General features: G+C 48.0%; 6 protein-coding genes across 6 annotated transcripts; 5 read left to right on the top strand and 1 right to left on the bottom strand.

The window, feature by feature from the left end:
* Positions 1–540: 540 nt before the first annotated feature.
* Positions 541–1,047, bottom strand: FPOAC1_013191 (uncharacterized protein; the record flags this gene model as incomplete). The annotated part of the gene is made up of 2 exons (XM_044857532.1): positions 541–885; positions 964–1,047. The coding sequence occupies 2 exons, from the start codon at positions 1,045–1,047 to the stop codon at positions 541–543; spliced, it is 429 nt and encodes a 142-aa protein (XP_044701715.1).
* Positions 1,048–1,356: 309 nt separating this feature from the next.
* Positions 1,357–1,913, top strand: FPOAC1_013190 (uncharacterized protein; the record flags this gene model as incomplete). Its single annotated transcript, XM_044857531.1, has 2 exons — positions 1,357–1,625; positions 1,685–1,913. 2 exons carry the CDS (start codon positions 1,357–1,359, stop codon positions 1,911–1,913), a joined length of 498 nt encoding a protein of 165 aa, XP_044701714.1.
* Positions 1,914–1,944: 31 nt separating this feature from the next.
* Positions 1,945–3,229, top strand: FPOAC1_013189 (uncharacterized protein; the record flags this gene model as incomplete). The annotated part of the gene is made up of 3 exons (XM_044857530.1): positions 1,945–2,064; positions 2,117–2,703; positions 2,758–3,229. 3 exons carry the CDS (start codon positions 1,945–1,947, stop codon positions 3,227–3,229), a joined length of 1,179 nt encoding a protein of 392 aa, XP_044701713.1.
* Positions 3,230–5,051: 1,822 nt separating this feature from the next.
* On the top strand, positions 5,052–5,463 carry FPOAC1_013188 (uncharacterized protein; the record flags this gene model as incomplete). Its single annotated transcript, XM_044857529.1, has 4 exons — positions 5,052–5,228; positions 5,283–5,319; positions 5,369–5,436; positions 5,461–5,463. 4 exons carry the CDS (start codon positions 5,052–5,054, stop codon positions 5,461–5,463), a joined length of 285 nt encoding a protein of 94 aa, XP_044701712.1.
* A 4,997-nt stretch (positions 5,464–10,460) lies between these two features.
* FPOAC1_013187 (uncharacterized protein) lies at positions 10,461–13,064 on the top strand (the record flags this gene model as incomplete). The annotated part of the gene is made up of 1 exon (XM_044857528.1): positions 10,461–13,064. The coding sequence occupies one exon, from the start codon at positions 10,461–10,463 to the stop codon at positions 13,062–13,064; it is 2,604 nt and encodes an 867-aa protein (XP_044701711.1).
* An 867-nt stretch (positions 13,065–13,931) lies between these two features.
* On the top strand, positions 13,932–14,603 carry FPOAC1_013186 (uncharacterized protein; the record flags this gene model as incomplete). Its single annotated transcript, XM_044857527.1, has 1 exon — positions 13,932–14,603. One exon carries the CDS (start codon positions 13,932–13,934, stop codon positions 14,601–14,603), a length of 672 nt encoding a protein of 223 aa, XP_044701710.1.
* Positions 14,604–18,348: the final 3,745 nt, after the last annotated feature.

Genomic DNA, 18,348 nt, shown 5'->3' with positions numbered 1-18,348 from the left:
TAGGCTCAGGATCCGTCACTTTCAACGACATCGTACGTTTTGACGAGGCCTTTTGCTCTCCGAATCGATGGCTTTCACTATCATTGCTCCGGCTGGCTTGTCTGTTTCTGCCGGACTTTCGGCGTGGCCTCGGGGATGACTGTGGTCATTCCAACCCCGAAGGTCTCATAGGGATCGGCGAACCCCGCAATTGGGTCTGCGGGGGGACGCCTGGTACATTGTGAATAGTGAGTACCCTTGCCCTCAACTGGACTCCAGATCTAAGTGCGGAAAAAGGCCAGGTGGGCTTTGCACGTTTTGACTTTGGTTGGACTGGTGAAAGGTTGGTTGAATCAAGGGCCGAATGACACATCTTCGTCCAGACGGGTTAGCAGAGATCTCCCGAGACATCCATATTACATAGAAAACAGTAATGTTTGAAAAAGAAAGAGATGACGGCCTCAATCTGAAGGACTTCAAAGATTGGTCAAGCAAGTGCACAGAGGTAACACGGTAATTACTTTTCATTCGTCTCGATCTATCCGCAGGTGCACGGCGTCCTCAGTACCCTTCCTTCTGCTGCGTGCTGCCAACCGGATCAAGCCACATGACTCGATGTGTAATATTAAGCTCTGTAGTAGGTGTTTGCATTAACACGGCGGGGTCGTCTAAAATCCCTGCCTGGATCACGACGATGTTTTCTTTGTCTGGAAGAGAGCAAGCGAGAACGCTGCCGCATGATCCACAGAATGATACAGTGAAGAGAAAGCCCTTCTCCCCATGCTTTTTTGTGTACGACTTTGGGCTGCCTTGGATATACCTCATCGCAGTGGATGGGACGGTCCAGTTCAGAGACGCAACACCGCTGGTGATCTTGCGACATTCCAAGCAGTGGCAGACCGATGTCTAAGCACGAAGGGACAAGTTAGCCGCGGTTTTGACTTGATTGAAATCGCGTCTGGTCAAGATGGTCGGATCTCATACCTCGAGTTTTGCGTCGACAGATTGATCAACTTCAATGCGAATCGCACCGCAGAGGCAGCTGCCGTGCTGCGTCGTCGACTCCATTGTGACTTGACTGGTGGCAAAAATAGCGAGGGAGCATGTCACAAGTTTTGAGATTAAGGCATGCGTGCTGAAGGCATAACCTGTTGGCACAGGCGTCGGTACTCGGATATGCCACACACTGGTCCGTGACTCACTCGGAGTCCGGCTCTGGCTCGGCCTTCTATGCATAGCTCACGGCACACAGTGAGTCAGCTGTTGGTGGAAGCGCTCGCAGTGATGTTAAAAGAACAATTTCCCTGACGTGCCATGAATGAACTATCCTACGATCCACGAAATCAACATCTTTCACAACGTTACGATTTTCTGAAGATGACAGTTAACACCAAGAATTACACGATTCAGGCCGAGGCTGACCGCATTTTTAAGTCGATAGTCTCTGACGAGCGCCTCCACGTGCCCCTGGAAGCCAAGGAGTTCGCCTCTAGAGTCAAATTCACGGGCACCGAGACGCAGCCATTCTACCCTGTACCGTTCAAATGCGCCGAAACGCAGGCAGCTGTTCTTGGCTATATTGGAATCTTGGCTGCCGCCATCTCCAAGGAGCGTTTCAACCTGGATCAAGATATCTCGATTGATGTGTGAGTTTTTGTCGTGGATCGCCCCCCGCATCGAGGCTTGCAGCTTACGCCGGTCGTAGTCCGGGATCCATTCTAGCCGGCCTGGGTGCCCTGTTTATGAGATCCGAAGACGCATGGCTGACCTCCTCTGACAAGATGGTGTCTGCTGTCAAGCGGTGGGATCACGGTAAGACCCGTGAGCTCTACCGTCAGCTCGGAACAAACATCTACAAGACCAAGGTACTCACTCCATGGCAACATGGACCCAACGCCGCTCCTCACCATGCTGGACCTTCCTCAGCACGATGAGAATAACATGTCCTGGGAGGAGATCCTCGAAATGTACATGAAGAAGGTGGCTACTTTGGACTCCGAGACTCTTGACAACGAGAGCAATAATGTTTACCGGGTTCCCGGAACCATCTGTTATGAGAAGGAGGAGTTTGAGGCCCTTCCACATGTAAGAATTCAATTGCCCTCTCTAGTTTAAGGCCCTGACTCGAGCTTTCCAGGGTATCGCTCTCAAGAATGAGCCCTGGTACAACCTGACAAGTGGACCTTATAGCCAAGTTCCGGCGGTATGGCCGGACCCGTCAGACCCGTCGGATCGGCGGCCGCTATCCGGAATCAAGGTCCTAGAACTCGCCCGTGCCATCTCGGCACCGACCATCGGTAGGGTCTGCGCTGCGCTCGGCGCCACCGTTATTAGGGTGAGCTCAGCTACCAACACGGAGCTTCCCATTACTCTCATCGATGGATGCGTTGGCAAAATTAGCGTTGATATTAACCTCAAGACGTTTGAGGGCCGTAAGAAGCTCTTGGAGCTTATCAAAGACGCCGACGTTTTCATTGATGGCTACCGGCCGGCCGTGCTGGAGCATCTCGGTTTTGGCCGGGACGCTGTATTCGGCCTGGTGGCCAAACGTGACCGTGGCATCGTATACTGCCAAGAGAACTGCTATGGCTGGAAAGGGCCGTGGGTGACCAGGCCTGGCTGGGCTCAGATTGCTGATACCGTCACCGGAATCGGCCTGGCTGTTGGGAGATTTAACGGCTTCGACGAAGCCCACATCTTCCCAGGACCCAACGCCGACTATTTGTAAGTGCTCCTTCCTGTCGTCACCACTTGATCATGACTCTGACCCCCAAGTAGGACTGGACATGCCGGTGCCGCAGGAGTCCTGCACGCTCTCCTACTCCGAAGCCAGAAGGGGGGTTCTTACAATGTGCAGTGCTCTCTGGTCATATCAGACCTGCACATGCAGAAGTACGGAGTGTATAATGATGATCAGATCGAGAAGCTGAAGAAGCGCAACCCGGAACTCGTCGGCCACATGAGACACTACGACGAGATCGTGTCTCACGGCCGGAACCGTCACTGTGTCCGTGGATTTATCGCCGATCGGACCTTCGAGGAGGCGCTTCCCAAGAGCTTCTACCAAACCCTGAGCGGTAAGGGATGGGGGCTCTCGGACATTGAGGTGGTACGGCTACCTCTCCAGCTTTCCAAGACCAAGACCGACTTCCCCGTTGGTGCTTTCCCCCCGGGTTACCATCTGCCGAAGTGGGTGCCGGAGGACAACTTGAACTTTGAGAAAATAGTCCCTCATTCGGCTACTAGCTAGGATGGAGAAGATAGTTTCATAGAAAGACGTCGTTGAAAACATTTATTAACTCCCTTTACTCCAAGGTTTTCCGGCCGTATGCTGTAGTATTACAAGAATGAAAATATTCCTGGACCTTAGTACAACAAGCAATGAGCTGCTACAATTTGTATGGTTGGTTCCTATTGTTGGCAATAGCCATGTATGCTACAGCGAAGCCAGTGGTAGTTCTCTGCAATGTGATTCAACATAGCGTTGATTAAGACCAGGCCACTGCTTGCATATTTAGTCAGGGACACAGTCGTCCATCAGAGACGCATATGTTTGGAAGATTTCGTTTGGTAGAAGACCGAAATAGGCTTAGTAGATGTTGAAGCCATGGAGTGAAAAGGGAAATGAAGGGTTGACGTGACGAAAGGTGGGGAAAACACGTCGGACGCGCTAGATGGCGTGCTTTGGATTCTCTCGCTTAATGGGGCCTCCTGTTATCACTAGCCAATGAGGATAACGTTGGTCCTTCCAGACTGTCGATAGAGCTGTGTTGATTGGCCCGATAAACTTATCCCCGAAGTTGTCCAGCGACGTAAACCCCACTAGCCATTGTTCCGTTCCTGCATCCACTAATCCCCGCCTTGCTCCCGGGTAGACTCAGCTCTGGAATATAGGTATTCATGTTTGTTTTGGGGCAGAATATTTCACTGTAGCCGCACGCGCAAGTATGTAAGAATCTTGTCGACCAAAACATGATTTCGCGCATGTTGAGACATGTACACTTTAACTGCGAACAGTAGCGCCTGCATAGGGAGTCCAAAAAGCACGGCGTAGCTGGAACGAGGCCCGAACTCAGCAGACCTAGGAGCACTTATCAATGACGCACATTATGCAAAAACCATCATGGTGATGATGGATCGAAAAAAGAAGGTACTGCATGACCACGACGAGTTTCGGATGCTTACAGTGCAGTGGTGATAGCAGAGATGTAAAAATTAAATTTGCTGAGTCTAAACATCTAGTGCAGAAAATAAAACTGAACACTATTCACCGGTGGTACCCAAGCCGGTCGTTGTATGTCTCTGTGTTATAAGAGCTGGCCAGATCGATCACAACAGATTCGGGGAGCCACTATCATGATGGATGACAATTGAACCAGATCTTGCCAAGAACAGACCAGCACTCCCCAGCGCCCACGTCAGACGAGGCGCTAGTCAAAAAGCCAAGGCAGGGGACTTGGAGGCAGACGGAGATACCAGTCAGGAAGTAAGCACTAGCCCCAAAATGCATAAACGACTTTGACATGCACACAATCGGTGGCATCAACGCCAGCCATTTGTTCCGCACGAGCGAGACGCGCTACATATGCTACCTCGGGGCGAGTTCCTCCACAGCAGTAGGGTTACTGAGAGACCGAAATCGAGTCAGAAGCGAACCAGGAGCGCTGGGGTTGTCAGCTAAATGAAGCGCAAAATACTTTCTCGAGCCTCAAATCTACTTGCGACATCTCAAGAATTCAAGCATAGGGAAGACACCCAATCAAGGCAATTGCGCTAATCCGTAGGTAGCTTAGTGTAAACCTTATCTCTCATCTGGGACACATCTTCTACTTGAACGCGTATATGAGCTTATGAGCAGATGTCACTCAGACTCGCCCAGAACCCAGCCATAAGCCACTTTGACCCCAAACTTCACGGTGTTAAAGTCAAAGCGTCAGAATGAGTGTTAAAAACCTCCTCATCCCATCTTCTGCCTCGGATATTCTATCATTTATCACAAGTGTTGCACAATCACCACCTTCAACCCTACTCTTCAAATCCACAGCTTCATATTTTAACCTCTGCTTACAATTATGGCTATCACTGGCAGTGAATCTGCCGAAGATGCCCAAGAAAACAGGGGTCCAATTGCCATTGCAGTGGCTATCGTTATGATGGTTTTAGCAATTCTACTCATTGGTTCACGACTGTGGTCTCGTCGGTCCATTCAAGCAATGGGAAAGGATGACTTGACCGCTGTTATTGCTTTGGTATAGTTTATCCCATGACTTCTTCAATCCTTGTCTTTAACACCAAAATTATAGTTTTTCATCATTGGGACTAGTGCGTCGGTCATAGCCAGTACGTTTGTATGGCTCTATACAGATATAAGGACTAACCTTTTACGAAGTGACTCAATACGGACTTGGCCTACACATCTGGACATTATCTGACGATACCTTGGTCTTGTACTTCCGAGTAAGAAGGTATTTCGACTGGTAGTGAACTAAATGCTAACCTTGGCAGGCATTTTGGATCTCTATCTTACTTTATCTACAGGGTATCTATTGGATAAAAGTAACCATATTGCTACATTACCACCGAATTATGAGTAAGATTGCTCTTAGATGGGTTTGCGTTGCAGCTATTGTTCTTATCACCCTGTGGTGTATTACCCAGACCGTTATGGCATTAGTTCAATGTATCCCCATTCAAGCTGTCTGGGACCATAGTATCGATGGGAAATGTATTCCAAACCAACCAACCCTATGGTATATCCACGGGATCATACATGTTATCTCTGACTTTATCATCATATTAATGCCACTTCGTGTTATATGCAGGGTTCAAATCCACGACACATCTGGGCTCAGTGTAGTGGAAACAGGGGTTGCACGTGGCGCAAAAAGATCCGTGCACTCGTGCACGGATCGCTATGTGATCCTAAATCCACCAGAAGTGCTAGTGTAGTGTCGTGGATTTGAACCCTGGTTATATGGAAACTTCAGCTTCCTACGTCACAGAAAGCCTTCTTGCTTAGTATCTTTGGCCTTGGTTTCTTGTAAGTTCTATATCCTATATATATGTCCCTACGTATTGACACTTAGTTTAAGAAAAATTGCTATATCAATCCTGCGGATGCAGTGGCTTACACCTGTGACAGACGTGACCTGGTGGAATGTCACTCCAGCGTCTTGGTCGCTGGCAGAACTCGTTTCCGGACTCGCTTGTGCTTGCCTCCCTACTCTTAAGCCCCTCCTCTATAAGGCCAAAACCTGGTTTCCTCGCATGCGCTTCGGGGACAGTACTGTTTGTCTACAAGATGATAATTGCGATAGGAATATGGAGTTGAGTACTGCTGTCATCAGTAGGAAAGATACAAATAGTGACCACAGAATACATCCGAGTATGGACGTGGATGTAAATTATGACGATAGATAATTGAGTTAAGGGTAGCAATAATGTTATTTGTTGTTGGCATAATTCAGGATAATTAAATTACTCAATTATTATAGAATGAATACATAATGTGTAATATGGTTTAATATAGCTTATTACTGTGTAGTATCTTATTGTAAATTTAATTGCTCTTTTCAATAGAGCAGTTTATAAACTTGGAGTCTGGAGGATTAACTCAGCAAAATCACCGCTGTACCAACACCCAAACTGATTGTAATACTAGCCACTACTACAGGGGCTACTTTAAGGTTCCGGGCAGCACGTCCCGTAATATGCCCCATTCCCGTCTCCTGACGGAAGTTAACGTACATGATAAGCGGGTGCAACAGACAAGCGAGTGCAACAAAAAATCCCGCAATTTACATCTTCTCAACTTAATCAATTAATTTTCAACCACCAAATATGCCAGACCCAAATATTGAGGCTAGGATTCTTCTTGCACTTCGTGCCCTTCAAAATGACCCAAAATTAAGTCTCCGACGCGCCGCAGGCATCTACCAGGTCCGTTATTGGACTTTATATCGCCGACAGAAGGGTATCCTTTCTACGCGTGATTCTATCCCAAAATCACGCAAACTATCTGATCTAGAAGAACAGATCATAGTTCAGTTCATTCTCGATCTGGATTCGCGAGGGTTTCCCCCGCGACTGCGTTGTGTTGAGGAGATGGCTAACCGATTGCTCGCCGACCGCGAGACGCCGCCTGTCGGCAAGCGCTGGGCCTCTAACTTCGTCAAGCGACACAAAGACCTCAAGACGCATTTCCCCCGTAAATATGACTACCAGAGAGCCAAATGTGAAGATCCGACCATTATTCGCAACTGGTTTAGGCTCGTAGCAAATGTAATTGCGAAGTATGGCATCCGACCTGATGAAATCTACAACTTTGACGAGACTGGCTTTATGATGGGCGTTATTGCGAGCGGAATGGTCGTCACAGGTGCTGAAAGGCGTGGAAGACCAAAATCAGTGCAGCCTGGAAACCGGGAATGGATTACAGTCATTCAGGCGATCAATGCCGAGGGCCAAGCGATCCCGCCGTTCATCATAGGTGCGGGCCAATATCACCTCGCCCACTGGTACCGAGAAAGCAACCTCCCGGGCGATTGGGCTATTGCGACGAGTCCTAATGGCTGGACAGATAACGAGATAGGCCTCGAGTGGCTAAAGCACTTCGACCGGTGTACTACCAAGCAATCAAAGAATCGCTATCGTCTCCTGATCCTCGACGGACACCAAAGTCACCACTCGGTCGACTTTGAGAGATATTGCAAGGCAAATAAAATCATCACGCTTTGTATACCGCCTCATTCGTCTCATCTGCTGCAGCCTCTTGATGTCGGGTGCTTTGGCCTGCTTAAGAAGGCTTACGGGCGAGAAATCGAGCATTTGATCAGATGCTCCGTAACCCACATTTCCAAAACCGAGTTCTTGCCGGCTTTTTACACCGCCTACCAGGCCACAATGACAGAGAAAAATATTAAAGCAGCCTTTAGAGGAGCCGGACTTGCTCCTCTCGACCCAGAAAGTGTAATCTCGAAGCTCGATGTGCAGCTGCGGACTCCAACGCCTGTGGAGGAGGTAGTTAGCCCCTCGACCCCTTGGGTCTCAAAGACCCCAAAGACTATCCTTGAAGCCGACTCTCAGCTTGAATATCTTGAAAAGAGAATCAAAAGGCATAAAAGTAGCTCTCCAGAGTCAATTCTAGAAGCATTGAGGTCTTCTTCCAAGGGAACAAAGATAGTTATGCATAAGGTTGCCTTATTAGAGGCCAGGGTCCAAGATCTTGAACAGGCAAATAAGATACTAAGCCGGCGGCGGAGGGCAAAAAGAACCCGGCTACAGAAAGGAGGGGTGATGACAGTAGAGGAAGGAAGGCAAGTAATTGATCAAACGGATGTTGATGCGCAGGCGGTGGCTGGACCATCGAGAAGTGGTGGTCAAGGAGGGCCTCCGCGAATGAAGGAAAGGCGCTGTGGAGCGTGCGGCAAGACAGGACATAATGCAAGGACCTGTCAGATACTTGTCGCTATGTCTATGGAAGAATATAGCGATTAATTTTACTTAATTAATAGTCTGTTGTGTTTTTATTGCTATTTCTATCTGAGATGTTGTGATGTTGTGTTGCACTCGCTTGTCTGTTGCACCCGCTTATCATGTACGTTACCAATTCTAGGGCTCTCTTAAAGTTCACTAGAGCGTAACTGGAGCGCCAAGTCGGTAACTCTACAGTAAAGAAGGAATCACATGTTGCTTCGACAGGTTATCTTCTTAAATACTAAGAGACCTCCGTAGATTATCATTGTATAACATTTCAGCCCTGGAAGGAAGGGTGGATTAGTTACTAGTCTTCAAGAGATAAACTAGCTCATACTAGGTTTGATTTAACAGATGCATAAAGTATTAATATGCTCGGCTTACGGTACGTATTCCGGTGTGGGCATGGGTCACTACCTACATGATTGGTTAGAAATCAAGGAGTGCACGTGGCGTGTCTGTGGGTAGTGACACAAGTCGCCTCTGAGATTTGACCATGTATCTACCCCTTAGTGTTGATGGTTTCGGTTGTGAATTTTGAATTCGAAGACCGAAGGCTAACACCTCGCGATACACACAGCTATAATATCAAGAAGTGTAGGTACCCCTTTGTGCAGAGTGTGCCTAACAAGGAGCATGTTTCCCCTAGTTTCGAAGGACTAGTTCAAGGTGAGTTGGCAATATGCGCAACCATGATCAAGTCTCGATCCAGTCACAGTCGACTTTTGCCTGTCGTAGTTCTTGGAAATGGGTTCTGCTTTTCAATTTGGCTATGTATACGTCACTCGGTGAAGAACTGACCGAGGTTCTGGTCCCCTTAAACGTGCTCCGCTTGAGAAAAGCACCCAGTATTAGCAGCCACCTTGGCGGAATAGGTCTTAGCGATCAACGTTTTCTGATAGGCTGATTGAACAACGACGCTGTTGCCGATATGGGTTTGGTCGTGAGTAGGTTCACCCCCGATACTACGGTTTGGAGCGGGGAATGGAGATCGCCTTGTTAGGTCGCTCGAGACTAAAATTTCCTAATAGTCCACCACCCTCGAAGCTAAGCCCAATCGTGTTATGCATAGGTAGAAGGTGGAGATTCTGTTGGATTTCTTTAACCATTGAAAATTTGTGACACCGTGACATGATCTCACTGGATAGACAGATAACCACCTATGTCAAGTCTTGTCTGTCTCTAATCTGGCCTTTCTGGGCAATTACCACTTACATCTTCGCTTGTTCTTAAATTGCAACCATGGTCTTGTGCGACGATGCCACTCTCTCACAAGAATTACTGTGTTGCTGGCCATATCTGCAGCGACATCCGCTGAGGCTCGATCTAGCACTCTGGGTAAGAAAATACCGTCAGAAATCCCTTTGGTGTCGTGTCCACCAGGTCTCCAATTTTCATGGATTATGAGACTGTCTGAGCAACCCAGAGTTGCCACAATAAGACTCAAAAGATGACAGAAACAGCCACCAATTCTCTGACAAGATCATGAGATCCAGGAGAGGTCTCAAATTGTGCAGCTATTTCAGGGAATCTCCTGGCAAAGAAATTCCAAGGCACGTGGGCAACCGTGACAAAAATCTAGCTACAGACTTTCAACCACGTCACTAAATACGATGCGCAAAATGCCACGGAATGACCACTTGATCCAAGAAAGGACAAGAGAGTAAATATCCAATCAAAGTCTACGTAGTCCTGGAAAGTGGAAAGGGCAGTTCCATTTGAAGAGTATAACTCCGTACTACCCCATGTTTTTGACGCAGCAGGGGTCTTCCCCGCATTATAATGGCCGATGCAACTCCTAATTCTCGGGTCATTTATGAGCGAGGAGGTTCAAGATAGTAATTCAGCCGATGATCCAGGACGGGAGTTGTCATCGGCAATGCTACAGACAGATTCAATTATAACAACATCGCCGATATCATATTACAGTATCAAAATCTATAAATACCCCCACTGATGTTCTTCAAGTTGGGTCAAGTTCTCCTGTATCAAAGCCAGCGTTCAATATGGCCTTGACAATTTCCCGAGTCTCATTTGAGCATTACCGTACGGCCCTCGGGATTGCCGAGACTGAGCCGCGGATCTCTTGGAGATTCGACGGTGACGTTGCGAACTGGGAACAGAGCTCATACGACGTTGAGGTTACTCGGGGTGTTAACGATGAACCCAAATCCTTTTCTTTCAATTCTTCCGACTCACTTTACCTTCCTTGGCCAGATGTGCCCCTTGATGAAGCCGAACTTGCACACCTTAGGGTTCGCGCGCACGGTCTTGCTGCAAGTAACCAACCCTCAACTCCCTGGTCCGACTGGGTGTCTGTCGAAACGGGCCTCCTCAAGGAAAGCTGGAAGAATGTCAAACCCATTGCTTCAACCATCAAGGTCAACGTGAGCGAACCTAAGAGGCCCGTATACTTCAGAAAGGACTTCGCAGTACCTGATAGTTTCGAATCGGCGAGGCTTTATATCACCGCTTTGGGTATTTACGAAGCTGAAATTAACGGGAAGCGAGTCGGAGATCACGTTTTAGCTCCAGGATGGCAGTCGTACCATCACCGTCACGTCTATGACACATATGACGTTACCGACCTTATTACTCCAGGCGCGAATGCGATTGGAGCACTAGTTGGTGAAGGATGGTATGCCGGCCGCTTAGGGTTTGACGGAGGGAACAGAAACATCTATGGGAACTCGACAGGTCTCTTAGCACAACTTCACATCAAGTCGAAGAATGGTACTGTGTCCAAGGTCTATACCGACGCGACCTGGAAGTCAGGATTCGGACCAGTTGTCAACGGAGAGATTTATGATGGAGAACATTATGACGGTAACCTCGAATATGAGATCAAAGGATGGTCAGAGCCCGGATTCAACGATGCATCCTGGTATGAGACTCATGTACTTTCTGCAGTCGACAGAGTACTCGTCCCTCCAGATCAACCCCCTACCCAACGAATTCAAGAAGTCAAACCACAAGAGTTCTTCAAGTCACCATCTGGGAAGCAGCTTGTCGACTTTGGTCAAAATCTGGTCGGCTGGCTACGATTGAAGGTTGACGGGCCTGCAAACACGACTATCACATTGAGGCATGCAGAAGTTTTGGAAGACGGGGAACTGGCTCTCCGACCGCTTCGAAAAGCAAAAGCCACAGACATAGTCAAGCTGGGCGGACAGGGCCTACTTGAGTGGGAGCCAAAGTTTACTTTTCACGGTTTCAGCTATGCTCAGATTGATGGGTGGCCTGAGGAGACACCGTTGGATGAGAACAGTGTTACGGCGATTGTTGTCCATACTGATATGGAGGAAACGGGCTACTTCAACTGTTCACATGAACTGTTAAACAAATTCCACTCCAACGTTCGCTGGTCGATGAAAGGAAACTTTCTTTCCATTCCTACGGACTGCCCCCAGCGTGATGAGCGTCTGGGATGGACTGGAGACGCCCATGCTTTTTGCCCGATATCCAACTATCTCTTTGACACAGCGTCATTCTGGAAGAGTTGGCACAGGGATGTGTGGTCTGAAATGTCTATTAATGATAGCATGGTTGCCCCATTCTACGTCCCTACCGTTCCCTCAGCATTTGGCACGGTACCAATTCCTGCTTCAGTGTGGGGAGACGTCGTAGTGTCCAACCCATGGAACATTTATCAAGCCTTTGGTGACAAAGGGCTGTTGCAGGAACATCTTCCTCAGGCCCAAGGCTGGATAGATAAAGGAATTCCCAGGAATGAGGTTGGCCTATGGGATCGCAGGACTTTCCAGTTTGGGGATTGGCTAGACCCCCTCGCCCCATCTGATGATCCCGGAGGTGCAACGACTAGCCAGTATCTGGTGTCAGATGCGTACTTGGTTAAGATGACTGAGATCCTCACACAAATTGTTACTGCCCTTGGGAAGTCGGATCTGGCTGACAAATACGAGGCGCAACAGCTGGACCTGAAGGATGAGTTTCAGAAAGCGTGGGCACCAGATGGGAAGTTGGCAAATCGGACTCAAACCGCTTACGCGTTGTCTGTGGGCTTTAATCTCTTCAATGATGCGGGACAGAGACACAAGGCAGCGGAAACATTGCGCGAGATCGTCCGAGAGAACGACTATCTTGTCGGCACTGGATTCGCAGGTACGTCGCCTCTTGGCTTCGCTTTGAAGGATGCCAATGCCACGGACGACTTCTACCGAATGCTCCTTCAAGAAAAGGTCCCGTCATGGCTATACCAAGTCGTCATGGGTGGCACAACGACCTGGGAAAGATGGGATAGTCTTTTGCCTAATGGCACAGTTAATCCAGGGGAGATGACCAGTTTCAATCATTACTCTTTTGGGTCTGTTGCCAATTGGATGCATCAAGTCATTGGCGGGATCGCGCCTCTCGAGCCGGGATATAAGGCAATCTCAATTGCGCCTATTCCAGGAGGGAATATTACACATGCCAGCGCCAAGCTTATTACTGGATATGGTACAGTTTCGACGGATTGGAGGTTGACGGATGCGGGCTTTCATTTGAAAGTGAGAATTCCACCTAACACCAGGGCTGAGATCACCCTACCCGGAACAGATAAGACGGAAACTGTTGGATCTGGATTACATGAGTTTCACCAATTGACCTGAACTGTCAATAATACCCAATTGGGATTTAGCAAGAAGGCGACCATGTCTCAAATATCATATGTTACTCTTTGTGTACCAAACCTATCCTAGCTGCGCGGCGGATTCAGCTCTGAATCCAATGGCTTTCCCATAGTAAAAAAAAAGGCGCTAATGAAATGACGACCTGAATCCATTGCACCCCAACGGATTCAGGTCACCCATAGGTTTTCATCGCTAAAATGCATTTCAAGTAGATGCATCGATTCATTACATCGAGGGAAGCTTATATCTGGCTTGCCAGCCTTCGAAAGTCATTTTTGCGGCATTGCGACCCGTTTAAAGTTGGAATTAATTGATCGATTGAAGTTGAAAGAGACCAGGGTAAAGCGAGACGTATTAGTCAGCAACCCCAGTTCGAGGGCGACTACTAAACGCACAACCGGCTGTGCAATAAGACCGCACAACCGGCTGTGCGATTAGACTGCTGATGTAATCAACAACGATGTGAGGCTATCACCACTTGACCAAGTAAATCAACCTTCCTTCAATAAATGAAGCTATTCAAAGCTTCTGCAAGCTGCAGGCCTGTTCAGCTACAGTTCCTGATGCTTGAATACATCTATTATCACAACCTAGACCGTGAATAATAGGTGTCAGCCCTCAATGTGATACACTGCAGCTAGAAGGATAGTGATGCAGTTTATGTTATATCTATCTGATCAATTGTTGCTAATGAGCTGTGATAGTATGCAAAATAGCTGTTTATTGAGCAATTGAGTAACTGAATCAGTAATGCCTTTTGAATATATATATCTCGGCTTTATAGCTTCTTTCTCTCCCTCTCTTTTCATATCAATCTAACAACTTGACTACTTCACGAAGCTCAACATGAACAACCAACGGCCTGTATTTACTATTGCTGAGGATGCTACTGCTATCCAAGCAAGAGCTCAGCAAGTAAACCCTTTTGTGCTTCAACCTTTGCAGCAAAATACGATTCATACGCTTCAAAATCGGCTTCCAATTAACTACTCTCGTGAAGGCTATAACCTGTATCCTGTTCAGCAATGGCGAGATGCGCATACTAATGCAAATGGCCCTCAAAATCTTCGTCAGCTGTATGCTCAAGACCCTTCAGCTCGCCAATGGGTGGCTCAGATAAGTCACATTCCTCAAGGTCAACCGGCTCAAGCAACTGTACAGCCTTGGGGCTATGAGGTATCAGGAAATTGGCATCTCGGATACATGAAAAACATGTATCAAGGTCAACAGCAACGCCCGGCTGCTGCACAGTTACCGACGTGGTCATACAACGGGCTGCAGCAAATGGATGCTAACTACTACAATACCAATTTTGCAGTCAGTGGCTATCAATGGCCTACAGCTACAATTGGTATGAATCATTTTGAGCCCCGGCTTCAAGGTATACAGCAGTCAGGGCTTCATATTTCGAATATATCTCGCAACGGCTATGCGGATTGGACTTGGCAAGGAAGAGGTGTTGCAGGTACGGTCCCGGTGACAAATTGGCAGCCACGGCCGAATCAATCAAACTCTTGAAATAGAGGTTTTTGCCACCATTGAGTTTTGCCGCTATGCTAGTTAAATAGAGAAAAAAAGAGCTTTCTATTGATATGTCATTGAGTCTAATTTACCGTTATTTACCTATTCAATTGCATTCGTAATGCAACCGGCGGAGTGTGTTTTGTCGGTGCCGGGTAGGTCCGGATCCACAACCACCGGCTCCGTGGAATACACTTCATAACTTATTGAAAAAGATTAAGTATCAACATAATAATAATACAAGCTATATAGTCGTAGATACAGGTTTTTTTTTCTTTTCGCTCTTTCGAATGGTATGTATCAATTGCGCTCTTTAATGCAAATAATTAATCTAGTCAGGTGCATTCGATTGATTGTACAATGCCTCCCGTGACTGAAAATCCACAGCTGCTTCCTCCCAATACGAATTCAGATTCCTATTCCTATCATACAGTGGTTTTGCCGCCTCTTTCTCATATGCCCTCTCTTCCTCTTCCTTATCCCAATCTAGATAAGCAGCTATCTCTTCATCGGTCCAATCCCTCAGCTTTAAGCCGTTCCTACGCTTGACGTGCCTACCCATCCGGCTATCTGATAACACATATGCTTTCTCGGCCTTGTTGTAGCGAGCACGAAGTCCCTTGGCCTTTCGATATAGCTTATCGGTTTGGCGGTGCGGTGGTTGCTCTCTATACCACTCTTCTCGAGCTGCTTTGTAGCGGCTATAGATGACACGCCCGTCGTCATGCATCAATGGAGTAACCTGCCGAGGCGGCGGCGAGGGAGGAGGTATAGGAGGGACCCTGTTGAGGAAGGCGAAGATATCTGTATCGTTCGTTGCTCTACCTGTGTTGTTGTCGTACGAGTTGTGGTATATACAACCGTCTGACCCGGTGACTGAGGGACGGGTTGCTGTACGGTAGGCTCAACCGAGGGACGACTTCCGGAACAGAGGGAAGCTGAGAAGATGACTCCTTGAGATAGTCATGTCGTGAGGGACACATCTTGGAATTCCTCTTATGCCCCTCTTGACCACAGCCAGTACACTTTGGTGGTGCCCTTCCTTGTAGCTCCTTCTCGACAACCTCAAATCTCGAGGGCTCGCGCCGTATGCTTGATTCAGCCTGTGATGACTTTGCTGCAAGTCGATCAAACTGCTTAGCCGGCTCTAGTATGACAAGAGGGATTTCTGGCCGCCGGATCTGATAGTGACGGGCAAAGTGATGCAGTTGCAGAGGCTTTCGTAACCTGATAAGTGCCCGGATGGTATGACTACACGGAAGACCTAGGGTCTTCGTGAATATCCCCGTGCAAGGGGAGACTTCCTTCTGCAAGAGCTTCACTTGCTTGTTGACTTCCCGCAAAGCCTGACTTGATATCCAAGTACGGACAACAGACCATATACCTCCAACAAGATCTGCTGGGGGTCGACTGTGTTCATCGGTCTGCATTTGGTCTAGTTGATCGCATTGGGTCTCGATCACAAGGGTCATCTTCATCCAGGCTTCAAAAAGATCAACAGATGCACTATCAATCTCATTTTTGATCAATTGATGGATACCCTCAACCCGGGAAGTTGCAGTCTGACCGTAATGACGATATTGATTAGTCCATGCCTTGATAAACTTATGCTTATATGGGGTTATCCAGGCCTCCAAGATGTAGCCGACTTCACGAGAGTGATCAAGGGCATACTTTTCCTTGAAATCATCAAGCTTCTCATAGTAGATAGTCTGCGTTGGTGCATACATGACCTCACGAAAGGCAGCATAGAATGCCCCCCAATCTTCATGCCTCTGCAGGTTATCATGATCTCGAAGGAAGGCAGGTGAACAATATGCCTTAACAGCCCGATCAATATGCCAAACGCACAACAAGGCAGGGATATCAGGGAAGCAATCTGAAGAGGCCAATGCATTCATACAAGCAAGGCTTCTATCTGTAACTATCACAGAAGGAAGGTCGATTTGATGAAGGTTGAAGATATGCCTTAGCCACATGAGTGCCCAGGCGTAATCATGTTCAGCCTCGCCGGTCAAGAAGGCAAATGCAATACAGAAGCTCTTGCCGCAACAGTCAACACCAATGATATCAAGAAGTGGCATCTTGTATCGATTAGACCGATAGGTGCAGTCCATGATGAGCACTTCTGGATAGGTCTTGAGGTACTGAATAGACCGAGGGTGCGCAAAGAACACGGCCTTCACTCTGCCGGTATCGTCATCACGCTGTATCCGGCTCCAGAAGCCTCGGTCTTGAAGCTGTTGAGCGAGGGCCTGCATACAGGATTGGCCTTCCATAAGCTGTTGCTTACTTCGAGCGATAGCATTATATAGATCCTTCTGCTTGATGACAGTCTGCCGGCTGCTATCACGCATGAGGTTTGTGATCTGCCTTGGCATAATACCACGCCGGATCAGTCGCCGGATCTCTATAAGCTCCTCCTCAGAGAGCTTCCGGTGCTCTGGATGCGCTCTGCCGTCGCCTCGACTCCTTGGATGATTATGAGAAGCATATTGAGGACCCTCACGATGCCTCACAGCCCAATTAGCACCATCAAGACTCTCTTTTGCCATCACCGAGAACTGACAGCCTGTGCGGCGAGCACCTGTACGGCGTTTACGATCTTCCTCCTTCATGGTGGTGATACGACCTGCACCGCGGTCACAGGTGAAATGCACCCAAGTCCTTCCATTGGGAGTCTTTCCTGACCGGCCCGTCACGAAGGCATATCCTCTACTCTTTGCCCAGCTGTTAATAGCCTCACGGGCTGCTTCACGGCTTTCATATTGATCTTCAGGTGGAAGAGCATCAGCAGGGAAGCTCTCATCAAGCATTGGATCGATAGTCTCAATAGTAGCGGCCTCGAGCCACTTCCTCTCCTCCTCAGAGAGACCCCCTTCACCAACAGGCTCAGGATACCACTCAGGTTCAGGACTGGGGAAAAAATGGCGTTCATTCTGTGAGGGGGGAAATGACGCCGAAAAAGTCGTACAGAAGAGGTCATATGAATCCATTTTCACGATAGATAGATAAATAACTTCAATTGAGGTCTAATTGGCCCATTGGGCATCAAGAAAGCTGTTGTTGTGTTGTTGTTGATCCCTTCGTGCATCGCGTGTCTTGTTGTTGATTACATCAGCAGTCTAATCGCACAGCCGGTTGTGCGGTCTTATTGCACAGCCGGTTGTGCGTTTAGTAGTCGCCGTGGATATGGATGCTGACTAATAACTTCGATGTGGAATAGGTAGAAATGGATCCATTATGGAAATGAATCCATATTGTGGAATTTGTGGAATGAAACCTACTTTGTCCAACAATGGTAATTAGTGGGCTGCATCCAGGTCTTAGTCGTCGACGTTTTTGTCACTCGTCCATTAGAATCCTATCTAGCGACCCGATCAAACCGGCACGCAACCAACTCCGTAGTGTCTGATAAAGCCCAATTGTACTGGCATCTAGCCTATTGCGGCTCTTAGTAACCATATAGCCAGTGGTCGAGAATAGCCTCTCATACTCGGCTGACATTAGTGGCACAGTAAGCAGATCCAAGGCCATTCTAGATAACCGGGGGTATTTAAGCCGCCTTATGTGCCAGTATTCGTAGGGATCTGTGACAGAAGCATCAGCATCCTCGATATTACGCTGCCACTGCTCGTATTCATCAAGATCCAGACCGCCAACCGAGGACCTAGGGGATTGAGCTGGGGATTGAATTGGCGACTCGGTAACAGAAATCCCTCCAGCCGTCAGTCCTCGCTTC

The sequence above is a fragment of the Fusarium poae genome (assembly GCF_019609905.1).
Source record: "Fusarium poae strain DAOMC 252244 chromosome Unknown contig_1, whole genome shotgun sequence".
Taxonomy (NCBI): Eukaryota; Fungi; Ascomycota; class Sordariomycetes; order Hypocreales; family Nectriaceae; genus Fusarium; species Fusarium poae.
This window is presented reverse-complemented; position numbering and strand designations above follow the sequence as displayed.